This window comes from Sus scrofa, chromosome 1 (genome assembly GCF_000003025.6).
Source record: "Sus scrofa isolate TJ Tabasco breed Duroc chromosome 1, Sscrofa11.1, whole genome shotgun sequence".
NCBI lineage: Eukaryota > Metazoa > Chordata > Mammalia > Artiodactyla > Suidae > Sus > Sus scrofa.
In genome coordinates, this window is record NC_010443.5 from 32,326,552 (window position 1) to 32,346,188 (window position 19,637).

General features: G+C 39.0%; 1 protein-coding gene across 7 annotated transcripts in view; it reads right to left on the reverse strand.

Annotated features, from left to right (window-relative positions):
• The window catches only part of AKAP7 (A-kinase anchoring protein 7), a 141,093-nt gene that overhangs the window by 105,491 nt on the left and 15,965 nt on the right, over positions 1–19,637 (reverse strand). For all 7 annotated transcript variants that reach the window (XR_002342906.1, XR_002342908.1, XR_002342904.1 and 4 more), the window contains exon 3: positions 14,001–14,140. Coding sequence is in view for 2 of the 7 variants with exons in the window: in XM_021088003.1 (XP_020943662.1) it covers positions 14,001–14,140 (140 nt within the window). In the remaining 5 variants the exon portion in view is untranslated. The remainder of the gene's footprint in view (positions 1–14,000; positions 14,141–19,637) is intronic.

Here is a 19,637-nt window from a genome sequence, read left to right on the forward strand (position 1 = left end):
TCCATTAAAATAAATTGAAACACAGACGATTAAAAGGTCTTTTCAAGATCATATACCCTAACCAGCAAAGAAACTTGAAAAAAGGACAAAATGGTAAGACCTGAGAAAAGCAGCTGGAGGAGGAGCTCCAAGAAGAATGAGAAGGAGAAGCAGCCAGAGAGTCACAGAAGAAGAGGAACAAGGAATGTTATTTTTAAGAGGAGACAAAGAGAGGGACAGACATGGGGGCACTGACTCAAGAAATGAAGCACCAAGGAAAAAAAAGACATTTAAAGGCCAGCAGGCCAGCAGGCCAGCAGCTACAGCTCCAATTAGATCCCTAGCCTGGGAACCTCCATATGCCTCGGGTGCGGCCCTAGAAAAGACAAAAAAAAAAAAAAAGACATTTAAAGGAGATGTTTAGGAAGTCTTACTGGCCCTGCATAATAGAACATATGCGTCCTCTCACAAATGGCTGAAGAGCAAGTCTATGCACTCTGCAAAGGTTCTGCATACAAAATTTTCAGATAATTTTCCAGGTGCAATAGAGTGCTGAGATTGGCTTTCAGGACTAACGAAGCAGCTCACAAAACTCCAGGTTCATGTAGAAAGGGTCTAGCCCAGTGCTGAGTAACTCATGCATGCTCAAGAATGTCAGACCTCAAAACAACATAATTACATTTTCAAATGTTAGCTGCTACAAATGGTAGCTCTGGTGTAACCGACGATGAAAGGGTTCTTTAGGATGAGAAATTTTAATACAGAGTAATCAAATTAAGGGTGCTGGACTTGCATCAGAAGTCCTAGATTTTAACCCCAGATCTGCCCCAGGTGAAACCTCAGAGAGGTCACCTAGTCACAATGAGTCTTGATTTCTTCAATTGCAAAGCACTGCCTAACTTACAGTGATGCATTAAAGATCACGCAGACAAGCTACAGGAAGGCACTTTGCATGTTCAACACCATTTGCCTAGGATGAAGTGTGCAATGCTGCCAATATTATTGAAATTAATGGTTCTCTACCCCCAAGGGACATTTGTCAATGCCTGGAGACATCATAACTGTCACAACTAGGGGTCTGTCACTTGAACTTGGTAGAGTGTCTGCATTTTCATAAAAACTTGGTCTTCTAAGCTCAAATACTAATTATATATAAATTCAGAACAATGCTCAAAATTTTCCATCCATTTGTATATTCAGCATTTTAGTATAATGTCCTACTATTTAGCACAAAATTGTTTTAGACCATTCACATCTTTGAATTATCCAGTAGCTTGTAAAATTGCAAATTAAAAACTGCAAAACACTTTGAAATGTGACAAAAAGAATATATATATATATATATATATATACACACACACACACACACACACACACACACACAAACACACATACACATATACACACGACTGGGTCACTCAGCTGTATAGCAGAAACTGACAGAACACTGTAAATCAACTATAATAGAAAAATTTTTTAAAATCACTTTTGTGACTGTTTCTCTGAAGTCACACAGTACTTATGCAAAATTAACCTCAGCCTATGAAAATTCTAAAGATAATCTAATCAAGTGATGTATTTCTAACTAGGCTTTGATGCTCCAGATTAATTTATATATTCTTGATACCATCTTTAAAAAATTTTAATGCTCTTTATCCCTAATTACCTTCTTAAAAGATAAAAGGAAAAATGGAAACCACTTCAGAGTCTTCTCTGTATGCCATTTTAAAAAGTACCAATGTCATTAAAGGCCAAAGGAAACTAATTTTTACAGCCACTGTTTAAAATTCGACAAAGCCATTAAAGCTTATCTGTCATCATAATTCCCAGCCACTGGCAATACTGCACAATGCACATTTTTAAACCTAATATTAGAATCATGCTTAAATGGGGCATTGCAAGAAACTTTAAAAAATAAAAGCTTATTTAAATCTTAAATATTCCATTCACTGAGTAATTTCTTTGTACTTGGAGAATAAAAACAGACACCCATCTGCTAAACCTCACCACTAAGCCATATTCCACATGCCTAAAAATAATGTAGCAAGAAAATTCATTTTTCTATCTTTTAAGCTTTCTGGTTGATTTAAAGCATACATGAGCTCAAAGAAAACGCCTTCAAGTTAGTGTAGGGGGGAGAGGAGTTATAATGTAGCACACTGAAGGAGAATGTCCTTGACTTCATCTTTTGACATTATTTTTGGACTTTTTTTCTGTGCTGTTAACATAGGTTATTCCTGAATGTGCTGCCTCACTAAGATGAACAGAATTTTCACATCAATTTGCTACCTAACTTGTCTTCAAAGCTGCATCTATTCATTTGCAAGAACTTAAAAAATGGATACCTCAATAACTAGCGTAAAAGCAAAAACATCATCCTCAATTAGGAGAATTTTCTGTACCTACCAAGTTCTGGGCGTACACGATGATACCAAGCACTTACACAATTACATTTCCCAGAAAGGAGCAGAACGCACAAATCACGTTTCATATGTTCATAAGACCAATAATTTTCACATTACAAAATGATGAAATACAGAATTAAATGTAACAAATGCCCCCAAAAGGGTATCATATTTTTCCATTGGTATAAAACAATTCTCTTACAAAAAACTTAATATACTCCTAATTTCAATCAGCTCCTGATGGTTCCCTTGCATTTTTCAATGTTGACTTAATTACATATTATTACCTCTCGTAAGAATGTGTACAAAGCCAACAAATGGGTAAATCTACCTAGAACTAATAATTTAGCAATTCTAGCCAGTTAAGAAACATTGAAGATTTATTATAACACCATTAAATTTCTCTTTTTTTTTTTTTTTTTTTTTTGGTCTTTTTGTCTTTTTAGGGCCACACCTGGAACATATGGAGATTCCCAGGTTAGGGGACCAAGCAGGCCTATAGCTGCCAGCCTATGCTACAGCCACAGCAACTTGGGATCCCAGCCAAGTCTGACCTTCACCAGAGCTCACAACAAAGCCAGATCCTTAACCCACTGAGCAAGGCCAGGGATCGAACCCGCGTCTTCATGGATGCTAGTTGGGTTCGCTAACCACTGAGCCACGATGGGAACTCTTATTTTTATTTTTAAATGTGTAATTGCAGGTAGTGAAAAAACACATACTTTCATATACACACAATTAGGATATTTTTATGCAGACATTCTAACTCATTTTCCAATTCTATTTCTTAAAAATATGAAAATCATGATTTTCCAAAAATAAAGCATTCCAAATGTCTAAGAATGTGTTTCAAAAATCAAAGACCCATGTTAAGCCTGAAATCCTTTTTTCTTTAAAACTGGATGCCAACAAGCAGAGGCCAAAAGTAGAGCAGCTCATTGTCCATGTGCTAGCTTCCAAAAGCTTGTTTGCAGGTCACTTAATTGGAACTTGGAATAAGTTTCCCATTGAAACAATGTTATAAATACTGCTCCTTTTCCCAGGCCTTTCCACAAAAGCCCATAAGTAGTTTAAAAAGAAAACTCACATTAGATATTTTCAAACAAACACACAAAAGAAGTGCTCAAACAAAAGACAGAAAAAGTATCTCCTAGTCTCATCCTATCCCTACTCCTCCTCCCGGCACTGGCCTGTAAGCTTCCTGGGACCCACAAATAAGGCAAGGCCCTTGAGAGCGAAACATTAAATTATGTATTCCCCACTTGTGTTCCCCACTATTACAAGTCACCCTCCCCCCCAGAAAACAAACTGCTGTTGAACCTATATTATAAAACCAGCACGTGTAACACCGTATTATTTATAAATGCTCCGTTGGAAGTATTATTTATAAATGCTCCGTTGGAACTTGGTATGCCAGAAACACATCTTCCGCCCTCAAGAGACAGTATTTTGTGTGCGTGCGTGTCTACTCTTGCCAAGCTCTGTTCTAGGTACTGGGAATGAGCTGAAAAACTTTGTAAGGAAGGCAAACAAGTATCTAATTTCAAGGATGACAAATGACAAAAGGGAAGCCATGAAAGTTTGGTGCCAGGGGTTTTTTTTTGGGGGGGGGATGACCTAATCAGGGTGGTGACAGGTAGAGAGGTTTGAGCTGAGATTTGGGCATGAACAAAACCAAAAGGGGAGGAAAGAAAACTCCCAGCCAGAGAAGGCTTTCCCTGGGACAGGGGCAACCTGGCAAGTTCAAGCCAGGCCAGGGGCTCATGCCCAAGGAGCAAGGGCTGAGCTGGAAAAGGCCAGGCCATGTGGAACCTTAGAGAATATGGTAAAGCCTCTGTCTTCATCCTAATATCAATGGGAAAATTCTGAAGTGTATAATAAGCACCTAGGTGATGTGTCCAAATTTGGGCTTAGAAAGCACTCATTATCATTTCCGTTTTACACCGAAGACGCTGATTCTGAAATAGGGTATAACCTGACCTACATCCACAGTGGAGTTTGTGATCCGGGTGGTACCCAACAAGGTCTGTCAGACTCCAAGGCCTGCATGTACTCCCCTCACTTTTTTTGAGGAGCAGAAACAAGAGCTACAGTGGCTTGCAGGGTGAAAACGTCAGGGTTACAGACTGCTCGCTCTTACCCCCTCCTCTCATCATTGTGGCTGGAATTCTGAACGAAGTGGCAGAAGAAAAGAATCTCTCTGCCCTCTTTCCCCTGGGTGCCCTTCCCCGCTACCCCTAGCCCACCACATCAGCCTACCTGTCTTTACCAAGGGAGATGAGGAGCCATAATGGGGCTGCAGCAGGCTTGGAGGTGATGCAGAGCTGTGGCTTGGACCCAGGGAGCCAAAACAGAGGTGTGAAGGGAACAAGAGAAAATGCAGGGCCTGAGCAAAGCAACTTAGAGAAGGGCTCACCAAACTGCTACACTCACAGACTGCGGAGTGGAACAATCCCTAAGCAAGAAATCACAATAAGGAAATAGGCAACTCTTCTGATCCTAAATCATGTGCCCTTGGCCTGTTTCACATGCAGTTCCCTCAGGACCAAGCCTCTGCTGGGTTAAGCAGGGCCACCTGGACTTCCTGCTCTCTTCTGATCCCCATGCATACACGTGATCCTAACTCTCGGAAAACCTGTCCAAAACACTTGCAAGCATTTTAACATAATACATAATTGTTAATTACATTAAATTCTGCATCAGCCAAACGCTTTTAAGGGCTCTTTTGCCATTAACTCACCACTACGTACGAGTAAAGTCAAAGTTGGCTTCTTTATTGTATCAAATTCTAAAACCCTAGACTGCTGGGTAAGATAACTTTTTTTTTTTGTTGTCTTTTTGCCTTTTCTTGGGCCTCTCCCACAGCATATGGAGGTTCCCAGGCTAGGGGTCTAATCAGAGCTGTAGCCGATGGCCTATGCCACAGTCACAGCAATGAAGGATCCGAGCCGTGTCTGCAACTTACACCACAGCTACGACAACGCCTGATCCTTAACCCACTGAGCAAGGCCAGGGATCGAACCCTCAACCTCATGGTTCCTAGTCAGATTTGCTAACCACTGAGTCACAACGGGAACTCCAGATAACTTCCTTTTTTAAGTATCTTTTCTCCCCAACTGAACTATATCTCACAGACTATTTCCTAGAATGTCCCAATAGAATTTATTTTTTCCTTTGGTATTTATTTTTTTTATTTCAATTTCATTTTCTTTGATTATAAAAAGTCATTAGCCTTTTGTAGTAACAGTCTAGTTAAATAAAGGGAGAGGCCACCTGAAAAATGTGCCTAGTTAAGATATCAGAGCCCACAAACAGCAATTCAGATATAGCTCTTAAGTTAGGCCACAATACAAAAACAGTCAGTCTGCCAAGTGTTCTTTCCTAAGGCATCTCCATTCCCACCTCACTGCTCTAGCAGTCTTAGCTGCTGCACTTTTTTACTTAGTCTCTTATAAGGGTTTCTGTGTAGGGGCCAATTGGCTGGTCCCATTGCCTATTATTGAGGCCACATTAATTTTTCAGATTTAATAGATTTCTGCCAAGTTTATCATACAATATTAAGTTGGTACAATGAATAATTTTAAAGAAACTACATGGCAATAATCATTACCATAAACAGGATTAGGCAGCAAGAAATCTCAATTTACGTTCCCCACAAAGATTTCAGAATATTCTTTTTTCTACTTGCTCTCTGCTTCTGAAAGATTCCTCCACTATGATGAACACTTAGAAAGGACCCTGACGTGCTACTGGGCAACACTTGTTCAAGAGACTTTTGCAAAATTACTGTTTAAATATATTTTTCAAAATTATTCTTTACATATATTCAATATTCCTTATGTGGCCCAACTAAAATGCCACAAAGGCTCTCTTTTTAAAAATTTTATTCAAGGGAGTTCCAATCATGGCTCAGCAGTTAACGAATCCGAATAGGAACCATGAGGTTGCAGGTTCAATCCCTGGCCGTGCTCAGTGGGTTAAGGATCCAATGTTGCTGTGAGCTGTGGTGTAGGTCACAGACACAGCTTGGATCTGGCATTGCTATGGCTGTGGCGTAGGCCAGCGGCTACAGCTCTGATTAGACCCCTAGCCTGGGAACCTTCATATGCCAAGGGTGTGGCCCTAAAAAGACCAAAAAAAAAAAAATTATTCAAGTATAGTTGCTTCACAATGTTGTGTTAACTTCTGCTATACGTGGAGTTCCCACTATGGCTCAGAAGCTTAAGAATCCAACATAATTTCCATGAGGATGCAGGTTCAATCCTGGGCCTCACTCAGTGGGTTAAGGATCTGGTGTTGCAGGAAGCTCCAGCATAGGTCGAAGATGGGGCTCAGATCCAGTGTTGCTGTGGCTATGGCAAAGGCCCCAGCTGTAGCTCCAATTTGACCCCTGGCCTGGAAACTTCCATACGCCACAGGTGCAGCCATAAAAAAGAAAAAAATTCTACTGTATGGCACAGTGATTCAGACACATATATATCCTTTTGCACATTCTTTTCCATTAGGTTTATCACAGGAAACTGAATATAATTCCCTGTGCTCTACAGTAGGACCCTGTTTATCATTCTATACATAATAATTTGCATCTGCTAATCCCAAACTCCCAATCCACCTCCCCTCAACCACTTCCATCACCAAGGACTCTTAAAACCTGAGAGCAAATGAGCTTACAAGCATTTAGTGTACCTTAAATATAATGTAGAATAAAATTTAGTAAAAATAGTTTTTTTAAAAAAATAGCACCTATCGAGGCTGGGAGATGGGATTAAGATGGCAGAATAGAAGGATTGGAGCTCAACCTCTCTCCTAAAAACAACAAAAGTCACAACTAAAGCCTGAGCAATCTTCAACCAAATGGACCAGAAACCTTAAAAAAGATACCATACTCCAGAAGACAAAGAAGAAGCCACATAAAGAGGTAGGAGGGCGATTTTGTGATATAAACAACCACATACCTCCCCAATGGGAAGCCCCACAGACTGGAAACTAACTGGTTCACAAGCTCACCTACAGGAGTGAGAGTTCTGAGCCCCACATCAAACTCTCACGTGTGGGGATCTGGCACTGGGAGAAAGAGCCCCTGGAGCATCTGGCATTGAAGGCCAGAGGGGCTTGTGCACAGGAGCTCCACAGACTGGGGGAAACGGAGACCCCATTCTTAAAAAGTGTACACAGACTTTCCCGTGCACTGGGTCCCAGGGCAAAGCAAAGTCTCCATAGGAATCTGGGTCAAACCTGACTGCAGTTCTTGGAGGACATCATGGTAAAACAGGGGTGAATGTGGCTTGTTGTGAGGGAAGGACATTGAAAGCAAAGCTCTCAGGAATATTCAGCAACTGCCTTTCTCTGGAGGTGGCCATTTTGGGAAAATCTGGCCCCACCCATCAGTCAGGCTGAGAAGCCCCAGAGCAAACAACAATCCAGGTGGGATCACAGGCTGACCCCTCAGTAAACAGGCTACCTAAAGACCCCCCAGGCACACAGCTGCCTCTAATCCCATCCAGAGACTAAGCCCCACCCACCAGAGGGATTAGAATCAGCTCCACCTACCAGGGGCAGGCATCAGCCCCTCCCATCAGGAAGCCTACAGCAAGCCCCCATACTGACTTCAGCCACAAGGGGGGCAGACACCAGAAGTAAGAGAGGCTACAACTCTATTATCTGTAAAAAGGTCACCACACCAAAAACCTATAAAAATGAAAAGACAAAGAACTATAACTCAGATGAGGGAGAAAGGAAAAAACCCCAGAAAAACAGTTAAGTGATCAGGATATTCTCACCTCCAGGAAAAAGACTTTATTTATTTATTTATTTATTTATTTTTTTGTCTTTTTTTTTTTTTTTTTTTTGCTATTTCTTGGGCCACTCCCGCAGCATATGGAGGTTCCCAGGCTAGGGGTCTAATCAGAGCTGTAGCCGCCGGCCTACGCCAAAGCCACAGCAACGCGGAATCCGAGCTGTGTCTGCAACCTACACCACAGCTCACGGCAACGCCGGATCCTTAACCCACTGAGCAAGGGCAGGGACTGAACCCGCAACCTCATGGTTCCTAGTCGGATTCGTTAACCACTGCGCCACGACAGGAACTCTAAAAAAGACTTTAGATTGTTGATGCTGAAGATGATGCAAGACATTGGAAACAAACTGGAGGCAAAAATGGATCACTTACAGAAAACACTGACCAAAGAGATACAAGATGTAAAACTTACAGAAAAAGAGATGCAAAATACAATAACGGAAATAAAAAATTCACTAGAAGCAGCTAACAGCAGAATACAGGAGGCAGAAGAACAAATAAGCAAGGTGGAGGACAGATTAGTGGAAATTATGGATGCAGAACAGAAAAGAGAAAAAAGATTGAAAACAAATGAAGAGAGTCTCAGAGAACTCTGGGACAACGTTAAATGCACCAATATCCATATTATAGGGGTGCCAGAAGGAGAAGAGATAGAGAAAGGGACAGAAAAAATACTCTAAGAGATAATAGCAGAAAACTTCCCTAACATGGGAAAGGAACCACTCACTCAAATCCAGGAAGTACAATGAGTACCATATAAAAACCCAAGGAGGAACACCCGAGACACATATTAATCAAACTGACCAAAACTAAAGACAAAGAGAAAATCTTGAAAGCAGCTAGGGAAAATAAACAAATAACATACAAGGAAACCCCAATAAGGCTGTCAGCAGATTTTTCAGCAGAAACTCTGCAGGCCAGAAGGAGTGGCATGATATACTTAACGTGATGAAAGGAAAAAAACCTCCAAGAATACTCTACCCAGCAAGGCTCTCATTCAGATTTGAAGGCGAAATCAAAACCTTCACAGATAAGCAAAAGCTGAGAGAATTCAGCAACACTAAACCAGCCTTACAACAAATACTAAAGGAACTTCTCTAGGCAGAAAAGAAAAGACAGCAACAGGAAACAAAAATTCCACAAATGGCAAGGCTCCCAGTAAAGGTATATATACAGTAAAGATACGAAATCATCCATGCACAATTATACCACCAAAATCAGAAATCATGAGAAGAGGTGGGTACAAATGCGGGACACTGGAGATGATCTTGCAATTAGGAGAACAACAACTTAAAACAATCTCATATATACACTCTTATATCAAAACTTTAGAATAACGGCAAACCAAAAATCTAAAATTAATACACAAACAGAAAAGAAAAATCAACTCAAATACAACACTAAAGATAGTCATCAAACCAGAAGATGAGAGAACAAGAGAAGAAGGAAAGAAAAAAGAGCAACAAAAACAAATCCAAAGCAATGGATAAAATGGCAATAAGAACATACATATCAATAATTACCTCAATGGACTAAACGCCCCAACCAAAAGACACAGACTGGCTGAATGGATACAAAAACAAGATCCATATATATGCTCCCTTCAAGAGACTCACTTCACTTCTAGGGACACATACAAATTGAAAGAGAGAGGATGGAAGAAAATACTTCATGCAAACAGGAATCAAAAGAAACATGGAGTAGAAATACTCATATCAGACAAAACAGACTTTAAAATGAAGAATATTTTAAGGGACAAGGAAGGTCACTACATAATGATCAATGGATCAATCCAAGAAGAAGATATAACAATTTTAAATATCTACACACCCAACATAGGTTCACCACAATATATAAGGCAACTGTTAACAACCTTAAAAGGACAAATCAATAATAACACAATCATAGTGGGGGACTTTTAACACCCCACTTACAGCAGTGGACAGATCATCCAGAGAGAAAATCAATAGGAAACACAGGCCCTGAATGACGCATTAAACCAGATTTATAGGACATTCCATCCAAAAGCAACAGAATACACATTCTTCTCAAGTGCACATGGAACATTCTCTAAGACTGATCACATCCTGGGCTACAAATCCAACCTTGGTTAACTTTAAGAAAACTGAAATCATATCAAGCATCTTTTCCAACCACAACACTATTTGGCTGGAAATCAACAGTAAGAAAAAAACTGCAAAAAACACAAACACGTGGAGACTAAACAATATGCTACTAAACAACCAATGGATCACCGAAGAAATCAAAAAGGAAATAAAAAAACACCTAGAAGCAAATGACAACAAAGATACAACACTCCAAAACCTATGTGATGCAACAAAAGCCATTCTAAGAGGAAAGTTTACAGCAATACAAGCCCACCTCAGGAAACAAGAAAAAGCTCAAATAAACAAGCAGCTCAAGGGAGAAGAACAGACAAGACCTAAAGTTAGTAGAAGGAAAGAAATCATAAAGATCAGTGCAGAAATCAATGAAATAGAAACAAAGAAAACCATAGAGAAGATCAAAGAAACAAAAAGCTGATTCTTTGAAAAGATCAACAAAATTGATAAACCCTTAGCCAGACTTATCAAGAAAAAAAGAGAGGGACTCAAATCAATAAAATTAGAAATGAAAAAGGAGAAGTAACAACAGACATCACAGAAATCCAAAGGCTCATAAGAGACTACTATTTGCAACTATACGCCAATAAAACAGAAAACCTAGAAGAAATGGACAAATTCTTAGAAAAGTACCATTTTCCAAGACTAAAACAAGATGAAATAGAAAAGATGAATGGACCAATCACAAGAACGGAAATTGAAACTGTGATTTAAAAACTTCCAACAAACAAAAGTCCAGGACTAGATGGCTTCACAGGCGAATTCCATCAAACATTTAGAGAAGAGCTAACACCTCTCCTTCTGAAACTATTCCAAAAAATTGCAGAGGAAGGGATACTCCCAAATTCATTCTATGAGGCCACCATCATCCTGATACCAAAACCAGACAAAGACACCACAAAAAAAGAAAACTACAGGCCAATTTCACTGATGAACATCGATGCAAAAATCCTCAACAAAATCCTAGCAAACCAAATTCAACAATACATTAAAAGAATTGTACATCATGATCAAATGGAATTTATCCCAGGGATACAAGGGTTCTTCAATATCCGCAAATCCATCAGTGTGATACACCACATTAACAAACTGAAGAATAAAAACCATATGATCCTCTCAATAGACACAGAAAAAGCCTTTGACAAAATCCAACACCCATTTCTGATTAAAAAACCCTTCAGAAAGTGGGCATAGCAGGAACCTACCTCAACATAATAAAGGCCATATATGACAAACCCAGAGCGAACATCATTCTCAATGGTGAAAAGATGAAAAAATTCCCGCTGAGATCAGGAACAAGACAAGGATGTCCACTCTCGCCACTACTCTTCAACATAGTTTTGGAAGTCCTAGCCATAGCAATCAGAGAAGTAAAAGACATAAAAGGAATCCAAATTGGAAAGGAAGAAGTAAAACTATCACTATTTGCAGATGACATGATACTATACCTAGAGAATCCCAAAGACTCTACCAGAAAACTGTTAGAGCTCATCCACGAATCTGGCAAAGTCGCAGGATACAAAATTAATACACAGAAATCGACTGCATTTCTATACACTAACAATGAAAGAGCAGAAAAAGAAATTAGGGAAGCAATCCTGTTTACCATCGCATCCAAAAGAATAAAATACCTAGGAGTAAACCTACCTAAAGAGAAAAAAGACCTGTACTTGGAAAACTATAAGACACTGATGAAGGAAATCAAAGATGACACAAATAGATGGAAAGATGAACCATGCTCGTGGATTGGATGAGTTAATATTATCAAAATGACTATACTACCCAAGGCAATCTACAGATTCAATGCAATCCCTATCAAATTACCAAGGACATTTTTCACAGAACTCGAACAAAATATTGTAAAGTTTGTTTGGAAGCACAAAAGACCCAGAATAGCCAAAGACATCCTGAAAAAGAAAAGAGGAGCTGGAGGAATCAGGCTCCCAGACTTCAGACTATACTACAAATCAACAATCCTGAAAACCATATGGTACTGGCATAAAGACAGAAATATAGATCTGTGGAACAGGATAGAAAGCCCAGAATTCAACCCACACACCTACAGCAAACTAATCTATGACAAAGGAGGCAAGAATATACAATGGAGAAAGGACAACTTGTTCAATAAGTGGTGCTGGGAAAACTGGACAGCCACATGGAAAAGAATGAAATTAGAACACTCCCTAACACCATACACAAAAATAAACTCAAAATGGATTAAAGACCTAGATATAAGACCAGATACTATAAAACTCTTAGAGGAAAACATAGGCCCAACACTCTCTGACATAAATGAAAGCAACATCTTCTCAGATCTGCCTCTTAGAGTCATGACAATAAAAGCAAAAGTAAACAAATGGGACCTAATCAAACTTCAAAGTTTCTGCACAGCTAAGGACACCCCAAACAAAACAAAAAGACAACACACAGAACGAGAGAAAATCTTCACAAATGAATTGACTGACAAGGGATTAATCTCCAAAGTTTACAAACACCTTCTGCAGCTCCATATCAAAAAAACAACCTCATCAAAAAATGGGCAGAAGATCTAAACAGACAGTTCTCCAAAGAAGATACACAGATGGCCGATAAACACACGAAAAGATATTCAACATCACTCATTATTAGAGAAATGCAAATCAAAACCACTGAGGTACCACCTTACACCAGCCAGAATGGCCATCATTCAAAAGTCTACAAACAGGAGTTCCCGTCGTGGCGCAGTGGTTAACGAATCCGACTAGGAACCATGAGGTTGCGGGTTCGGTCCCTGCCCTTGCTCAGTGGGTTAACGATCCTGCGTTGCCATGAGCTGTGGTGTAGGTTGCAGACGCGGCTCGGATCCCGCGTTGCTGTGGCTCTGGCGTAGGCCGGTGCTACAGCTCCAATTCAACCCTTGGCCTGGGAACCTCCATATGCCTCAGGAGCGGCCCAAGAAATAGCAACAACAACAACAACAACAAACAACAAATGACAAACGACAAAAGACAAAAAAAAAAAAAAAAAAAAAAGTCTACAAACAATAAGTGCTGGAAAGGGTGTGGAGAAAAAGGAACCCTAGTACACTGTTGGTGGGATTGTAAATGGGTGCAACCACTGTGGAAAACAGTATGGAGATTCCTCAGAAAACTAAAAATAGAACTCCCATTTGATGTAGCAATCCCACTCCTGGGCATCTAGCCAGAGAAAACCATGACTGGCAAAGACACATGTACTCCGATGTTTATTGCAGCACTATTTACAATAGCCAAGACATGGAAACAACCTAAATGTCCATCGACAGAGGAGTGGATCAAGAAGATGTGGTACATATACACAATGGAATATTACTCAGCCATTAAAAGGAATGAAATACCAGCATTTTTAGCAACATGGATGGACCTAGAAATTATCATACCAAGTGAAGTCAGCCATACAATGAGACACCAACATCAAATGCTTTCACTGACATGTGGAATCTGAAAAAAGGACAGACTGAACTTCTTTGCAGAACAGATGCTGACTCACAGACATTGAAAAACTTATGGTCTCCAAAGGAGACAGTTTGGGGTGTGGGGGGATGTGCTTGGGTTATGGAATGGAAACCCTGTGAAATTGGATTGCTAGATCCTTATACAACTACAGATGTGGTAACTTCATTTGAGTAATAAAAAAAAAAGAAAACACACCAATGAAAACAGAAAAAAAAAATAGCACCTCTTTGTTAGTGATGGGAATGGACAGAAAATAGTTGGGTTGATAATCTTTTTCCCTTTTTTTCTTCTTCTTTATTTGTTCTTTATTGTTCCATTCATTTTCTTTATTTCTCTCCAAATTTCTTTGCGGTACATCAATGACTAGAGAAAAAAAGTCAAACAATAATACGTCTAATGCATTAAAGCAAAGATAATATAATTAGAAAAAAACAAGTAACAACCATCCATAATTGTCACTTTCAAATCTAAAGTAGGAATTGGCAAACTCTTCTGTAAAGGATCTCATAATAAATATTTTAGGCTTTGCAGATCATATGATCTTGGTCAAAACTACCCAAGTCTGCTGTAGGCAAAACACAGATGAATGGGAACAAGTGTTTTCCAATAAAATTTTATTTACAAAGCAGATAGTCAGCCAGATTTGGCCCAAGGTCATGGTGCCCTAACCCCTGATCTAAAGCATAACTAAAAGCTATTCTCTTTCCTCTGCCACAATTTTCTTGATCCTAGGAAAGATCACTTTTCATCCATTCTATACACAAATATTTATAACTTTTACAACAAACCCACTTGCAACAGTACCACTCAAAATTCAATTTGTGGCCAGTGTCACAGTACAAACATTTCAGACCAATTAGACAAAGGAATTCTGTCTGACAATTTTTTTTGTCTTTTTTGTCATTTTCGGGCCACATCCGAGGCATGTGAAGGTTCCCAGGCTATGGGTCAAATCGAGCTGTAGCTGATGGCCAATACCACAGCCACATAAGATCCGAGCCACATCCGTGACCAACACCACAACTCATGGCAACACTGGATCCTTAATCCACTGAGCAAGGCCAGGGATCAAATCCTCGTCCTCTTGGGTTCTAGTTGGGTTCGTTAACCACTGAGCCACAACAGGAACCCCTCTCTGACAATTTTTGGTTTCTATTTTGGAGACCTTTTTCTTTAACATCTTTTTTTTAGTAATTCAGGTTTTAGTGTATTTTACAAAAGTATCAGTCACCAACAAATAAGAAATTAAAGAAAAAAAACTGGTCCTTGACTACAGGTAATGTGAGAAACACTTAGCATCCTACTTTTTAAAGTCATCTTCAAAAAGACATTTCCAACACCTAGTGATTCTAATTATGAAGCTATAGCCCCAGAAATAATTTCCCAATCAGTGTGAAATGCCATGGGTCTCTTTTACAGATTCTATCAGGGGCTTCCACGTGCATGCACAACTCCCATCAACTGATTTTCAGGCTGTGTTTTCTTGAACAGTAGTTGACTGTTCAGCACAGCATCTCTCATCAAGACTTTGTAAAAAATTCAAAAATAATTACATTTTTGGAGGTATGATTTTGGAAAGAGGGAGGGAGGAAGCACCTCACCTTACATTCAGTCCATGAGGTTCATCTTTGGGATCAGCTCTAACAGATCATAATGACTATCTGCCCACAAAACCTGAGAAGGACTCTGAGAAAAGCCTGAGCTCAACCAAAAGCACAAGACCTGTGTGCATCTAATTAACTAAATTCCTTATTTTACCTATGATGAAACAGAAGAGCAGAAAAACTTAAAAGCAGCTCAGTGTCACAGTCTTTTTGAACTCTCTCCTTCTAGTGTCCTTCTTACTGGATTAAACTGCTGCCCTGGGACAGTTCTAGACAAGTTACTACCACACACAAAAACCAAAGAGCAGAAGGAACTGTCCTTATTCTGTTGCTCTTTGAAATATTAATAATAAACAATTTTTAAATGACTGTTACAGATACTTTAATACTAACTTCTAAGAAATAGAAAATGTCTAAAATTTAGGAGTTCCCACTGTAGGGCAGTGCGTTAAGAATCCGACTGCAGTGGCTTGGGTCACTGCAGAGATGCAAATTTGATCCTCAGCCTGGCACAGTGGGTTTAAGGATCCAGCACTGCTGCAGCTGTGGAGTGGTCAAAGGTGCGGCTCAGATTCATTCCGTGACCTGTGCACTTCCATATGCTGCAGGTGTGGCCATTAATGAAAAAAGAAAAGTAAAATTTTAAAACTAAGGGTTTGTGGGACTAGACAGGCTTTCTTTCTAGGACTAACATGTCTGTGAGCCCTAGGAGAGACAGAGGTAAATTAAGAGCAAGGCGATCAGGGTAATAAATCTGATTGCATCATTATGGGTTAAGGCAAAATTACCTGGCCTATTTGTACAACCATTTCTCCATTACGTCTCAACAACATGCGTAATGGTTACTATGGTTAAAATGATACGTCTTCACAGAAAACACCTATTTGAAATATAAACAACTAGCTTTTACACATGTGAGCCTGTTCAGAACTTTATAAAAAGTTCCTAGCATTTTCATCTGTATTACCAGTACTATCTAAATTGCCTCATATGATGCCCTTGGGTTTTATTTCCCATGCAACGTTTTCAATACAGAAAGTCAAGGCAATATGTCGAGCTGCTTGTAATTTCAGATAGCTAAGAAACAATCTTAGCTTTGATTGTAGTAACATGAATTAAATGTATTAATTTTAAAGAGAAGCCACAGAACATGCTAATTCAGTACATATATTTTAAATACATTTCTAGCCCACCTTCATCTGCTGTTAGTAAATTGGCATTCTGGAAATGGAAACCAATTTACATATACTCTGAACCAGAGTTTCAGAGCTGAAATCCTGGCTCTTCCACACACTAGCTGTGTGATCTTAGATAAGTCACATAAATTCTCTTCACCTAAGTTTCCTTCCTCTATGATCTGAGGATAATAATAGCTATCTCATAGAACATTGAAAGACTGAGTTAATATATGAGACCTCTTAGACTACTTCCTGGTGCAAAGTAAGCACTATTATTAGCAATTATGCCAGATGTTACCCAGAGCCAAACAAAATTATAGAAATAAACCTGTATCTACTAAGATCTTTCAGGGGACTCTAAAAAGAAATGGAGATGATTCATAAGCTGTTTATTGTTTTTTGTCATTTAAACCACTTGAGTATAAAAAAATGAAAAACAGTCTCAAACACTTTTTTTTTTTAATAAAACACAGAGGAATGCAACCAGGCCAGGCGTGGGCTGGGGCATGTGAGGTAAAAATAATTTTTTAAAAAGTAAAAAATTAAAATTAAATATATTATCAAAAATTTCAAAAGCAATTTTTTTTTTTTTTTTTTTTTTTTGGCTGTGGTGTACAGCAGCCTGATGTGGGATCTTAGCTCTTAGACCAGGGATTGAACCCAGGCCACAGCAGTAAAAGCGCTGAATCCTAACCACTAGACCAACAGGGAGCTCCCAAAATAACAATTTTTTATAAGTAAAATTAAACACCAGTTCTAAATAAGATCCCAGTATCTTTCCCCTTTCATCTCATTGTCCAAATCATGACATAGAACTAACCCTCTGCAGCACGACAATCTGGGGTAGTATCTGACAGTTATCAACCTTTGTTGCCTTTGTGGAGAAGTAACCTACAAAAGGAAAAGGGGGAGGGGACGGCTGCCGGGAAGGCAACCAGCAATGTCTGTTTCAGTCCTGCACAGGCAGCATGAGATACTGAAAAGGCACTGACCCAAAGACTAGTCTTCCAAAAGCATCTGCCCATCAAGCTGCCTCATTTCTTTAGCTGAGAACTTAAGAATCTGGGCAATCCAAGAGAAAGAGCTAACTCTAGGTGTGGAGGATAAAATGCACAAGAATAGGCTAGAAATTCAAAGACTCCTGGGATCATGTCAGAAGATCTATAGAGCCAATTTGTAAGTCTGCCCATGGGCCAAAGATGGGACAATTTAAGCAACAAATGACCATAACAGGAAACTTGTACACAGCTTGATTTCTTCAACATAAACACACACACACACACACACACACACACACACACACACACACACACACACACGAGAACCAAAGGAAGAGATCTAGAGAGGAAAAGAGACTGAAAATATGTATCAATCAAATTCAATGCAGAGACTCTGGGTCCTAAATCAAAAAAGTCTGGGTTCTATTTTTTCTTTATGGATGACAATATAATCAGAGAAATATGAATACTGACAGGATATTTGATGACATTAGGAATTACGTAATTTTATTGATTAGGTAATTTATTTAGCTATTTTTCTCAGGTAGTAAGGATATCTAGAATATGTCTACTATTGGATGCTTAACAAGATTCCTTATCTTTTAAAGATATATATTATTTGCAGATAAAATGACGTCTCTAGGATTTACTTCCAAATAATCCAGTGAGGAAGAGGAACTGAATACATCAGACTCATACTATTGTACTTTTGAATAGTTAATAGTTTCTATAATGAATGTTTCTAAAACCCCAGGGACATGGGAGGAACAATCCCATTAGAACAATCCCATCCCAGAGCTAGAGGTCTCTGATCTAGGGGTCCCTTCTGGTTCTGGTTTTCTGTGACCTGGCATGAAGGTACTAACTGTTATTACCTGTACTAATTAGGACATTTCATGATGAAATTAAATAAAGAATGGTGTCCAAACTAATAAGCTAGCTGATTTTATAACCTTTAGTTCATGTCAAAATTAACATAGGAGAAAGAGAATCATGAACCTATGGTTTTTCTTTTTTCAAACTGCATATATCAACCCACTAGTGGGTTATGAAATCACCTTAAAAGATAATAAAACAAGGACTGTTTAATAACTGGAATGGAAGAGATTGGAATGGAAAGAAAAGGAAAGGCAAGGAAAAGAATGAAATGGTAAATAATACATTCCTTATAGTATATGTAGTATTGCGTCATGAAATTTCAGTTTTTACATTTGTATGTACATGGGGTGACTATGTAAAAACGTTATTTCCTAATGGGAACATAACACATAGCATCAGTTTTGTGGTATTTTACTCAGTATGAACAATGCTAAGAACAGACTTAATAACACAGTATTTACAAAACCACTGAAGTTTTCAGTATTTTAAGTTGTACCTTACCTGCTTAAAACTAAAGTCTCCTCCTGTCTGTTGCCACTGATTTTTGCCATTTCAAATGTTCCTAAGTCCATTTTGCAGACATCAGAGAAGGAAAATCATAATCTCTGAAGATAATGGTTATAATATATAATAGCTCTAACAATTCTAATATCATGAAACATAGCATTAAGCCCCAATTCAGAATATAAACTCTTGGTGAAAATAAAGAACAGGGTTTTTCTAAATTCCCTTAGCTTTCTCTTATTTTATCAATAAGTATTTAATTTTCCTCTGAATTGCATAATCTAAATTTTTCTTTTATCCCACTCAGGGTAAAGTTTAAAATTATCTGATGAGGTGTTCCTGTCGGGGCTCAATGGTTAACAAATCTGACTAGTATCCATGTGGACACAGGTCGATCCCTGGCCTCGCTCAGTGGGTTAAGGATCCGGCGTTGCCAAGAGCTGTGGTGGAGGTAGCAGACGTGGTTCAGATCTGGTGTTGCAGTGGCTGTGGCGTAGGCGGGCAGCTATAGCTGCGATTAGACCCCTAGCCTGGGAACCTCCACATGACAAGGGTGCGGCCCTAAAATGACAAAAAGACAAAAGAAAAAAAAATTATCTGATGAGAGTTGGGCAAAAAAAGGAGAAAGGAATCCTGTATTTATTGTTATGGTACAGTTTAATTTACCCTTGTAAGAATTTTTTTTTTTAATTTCAGT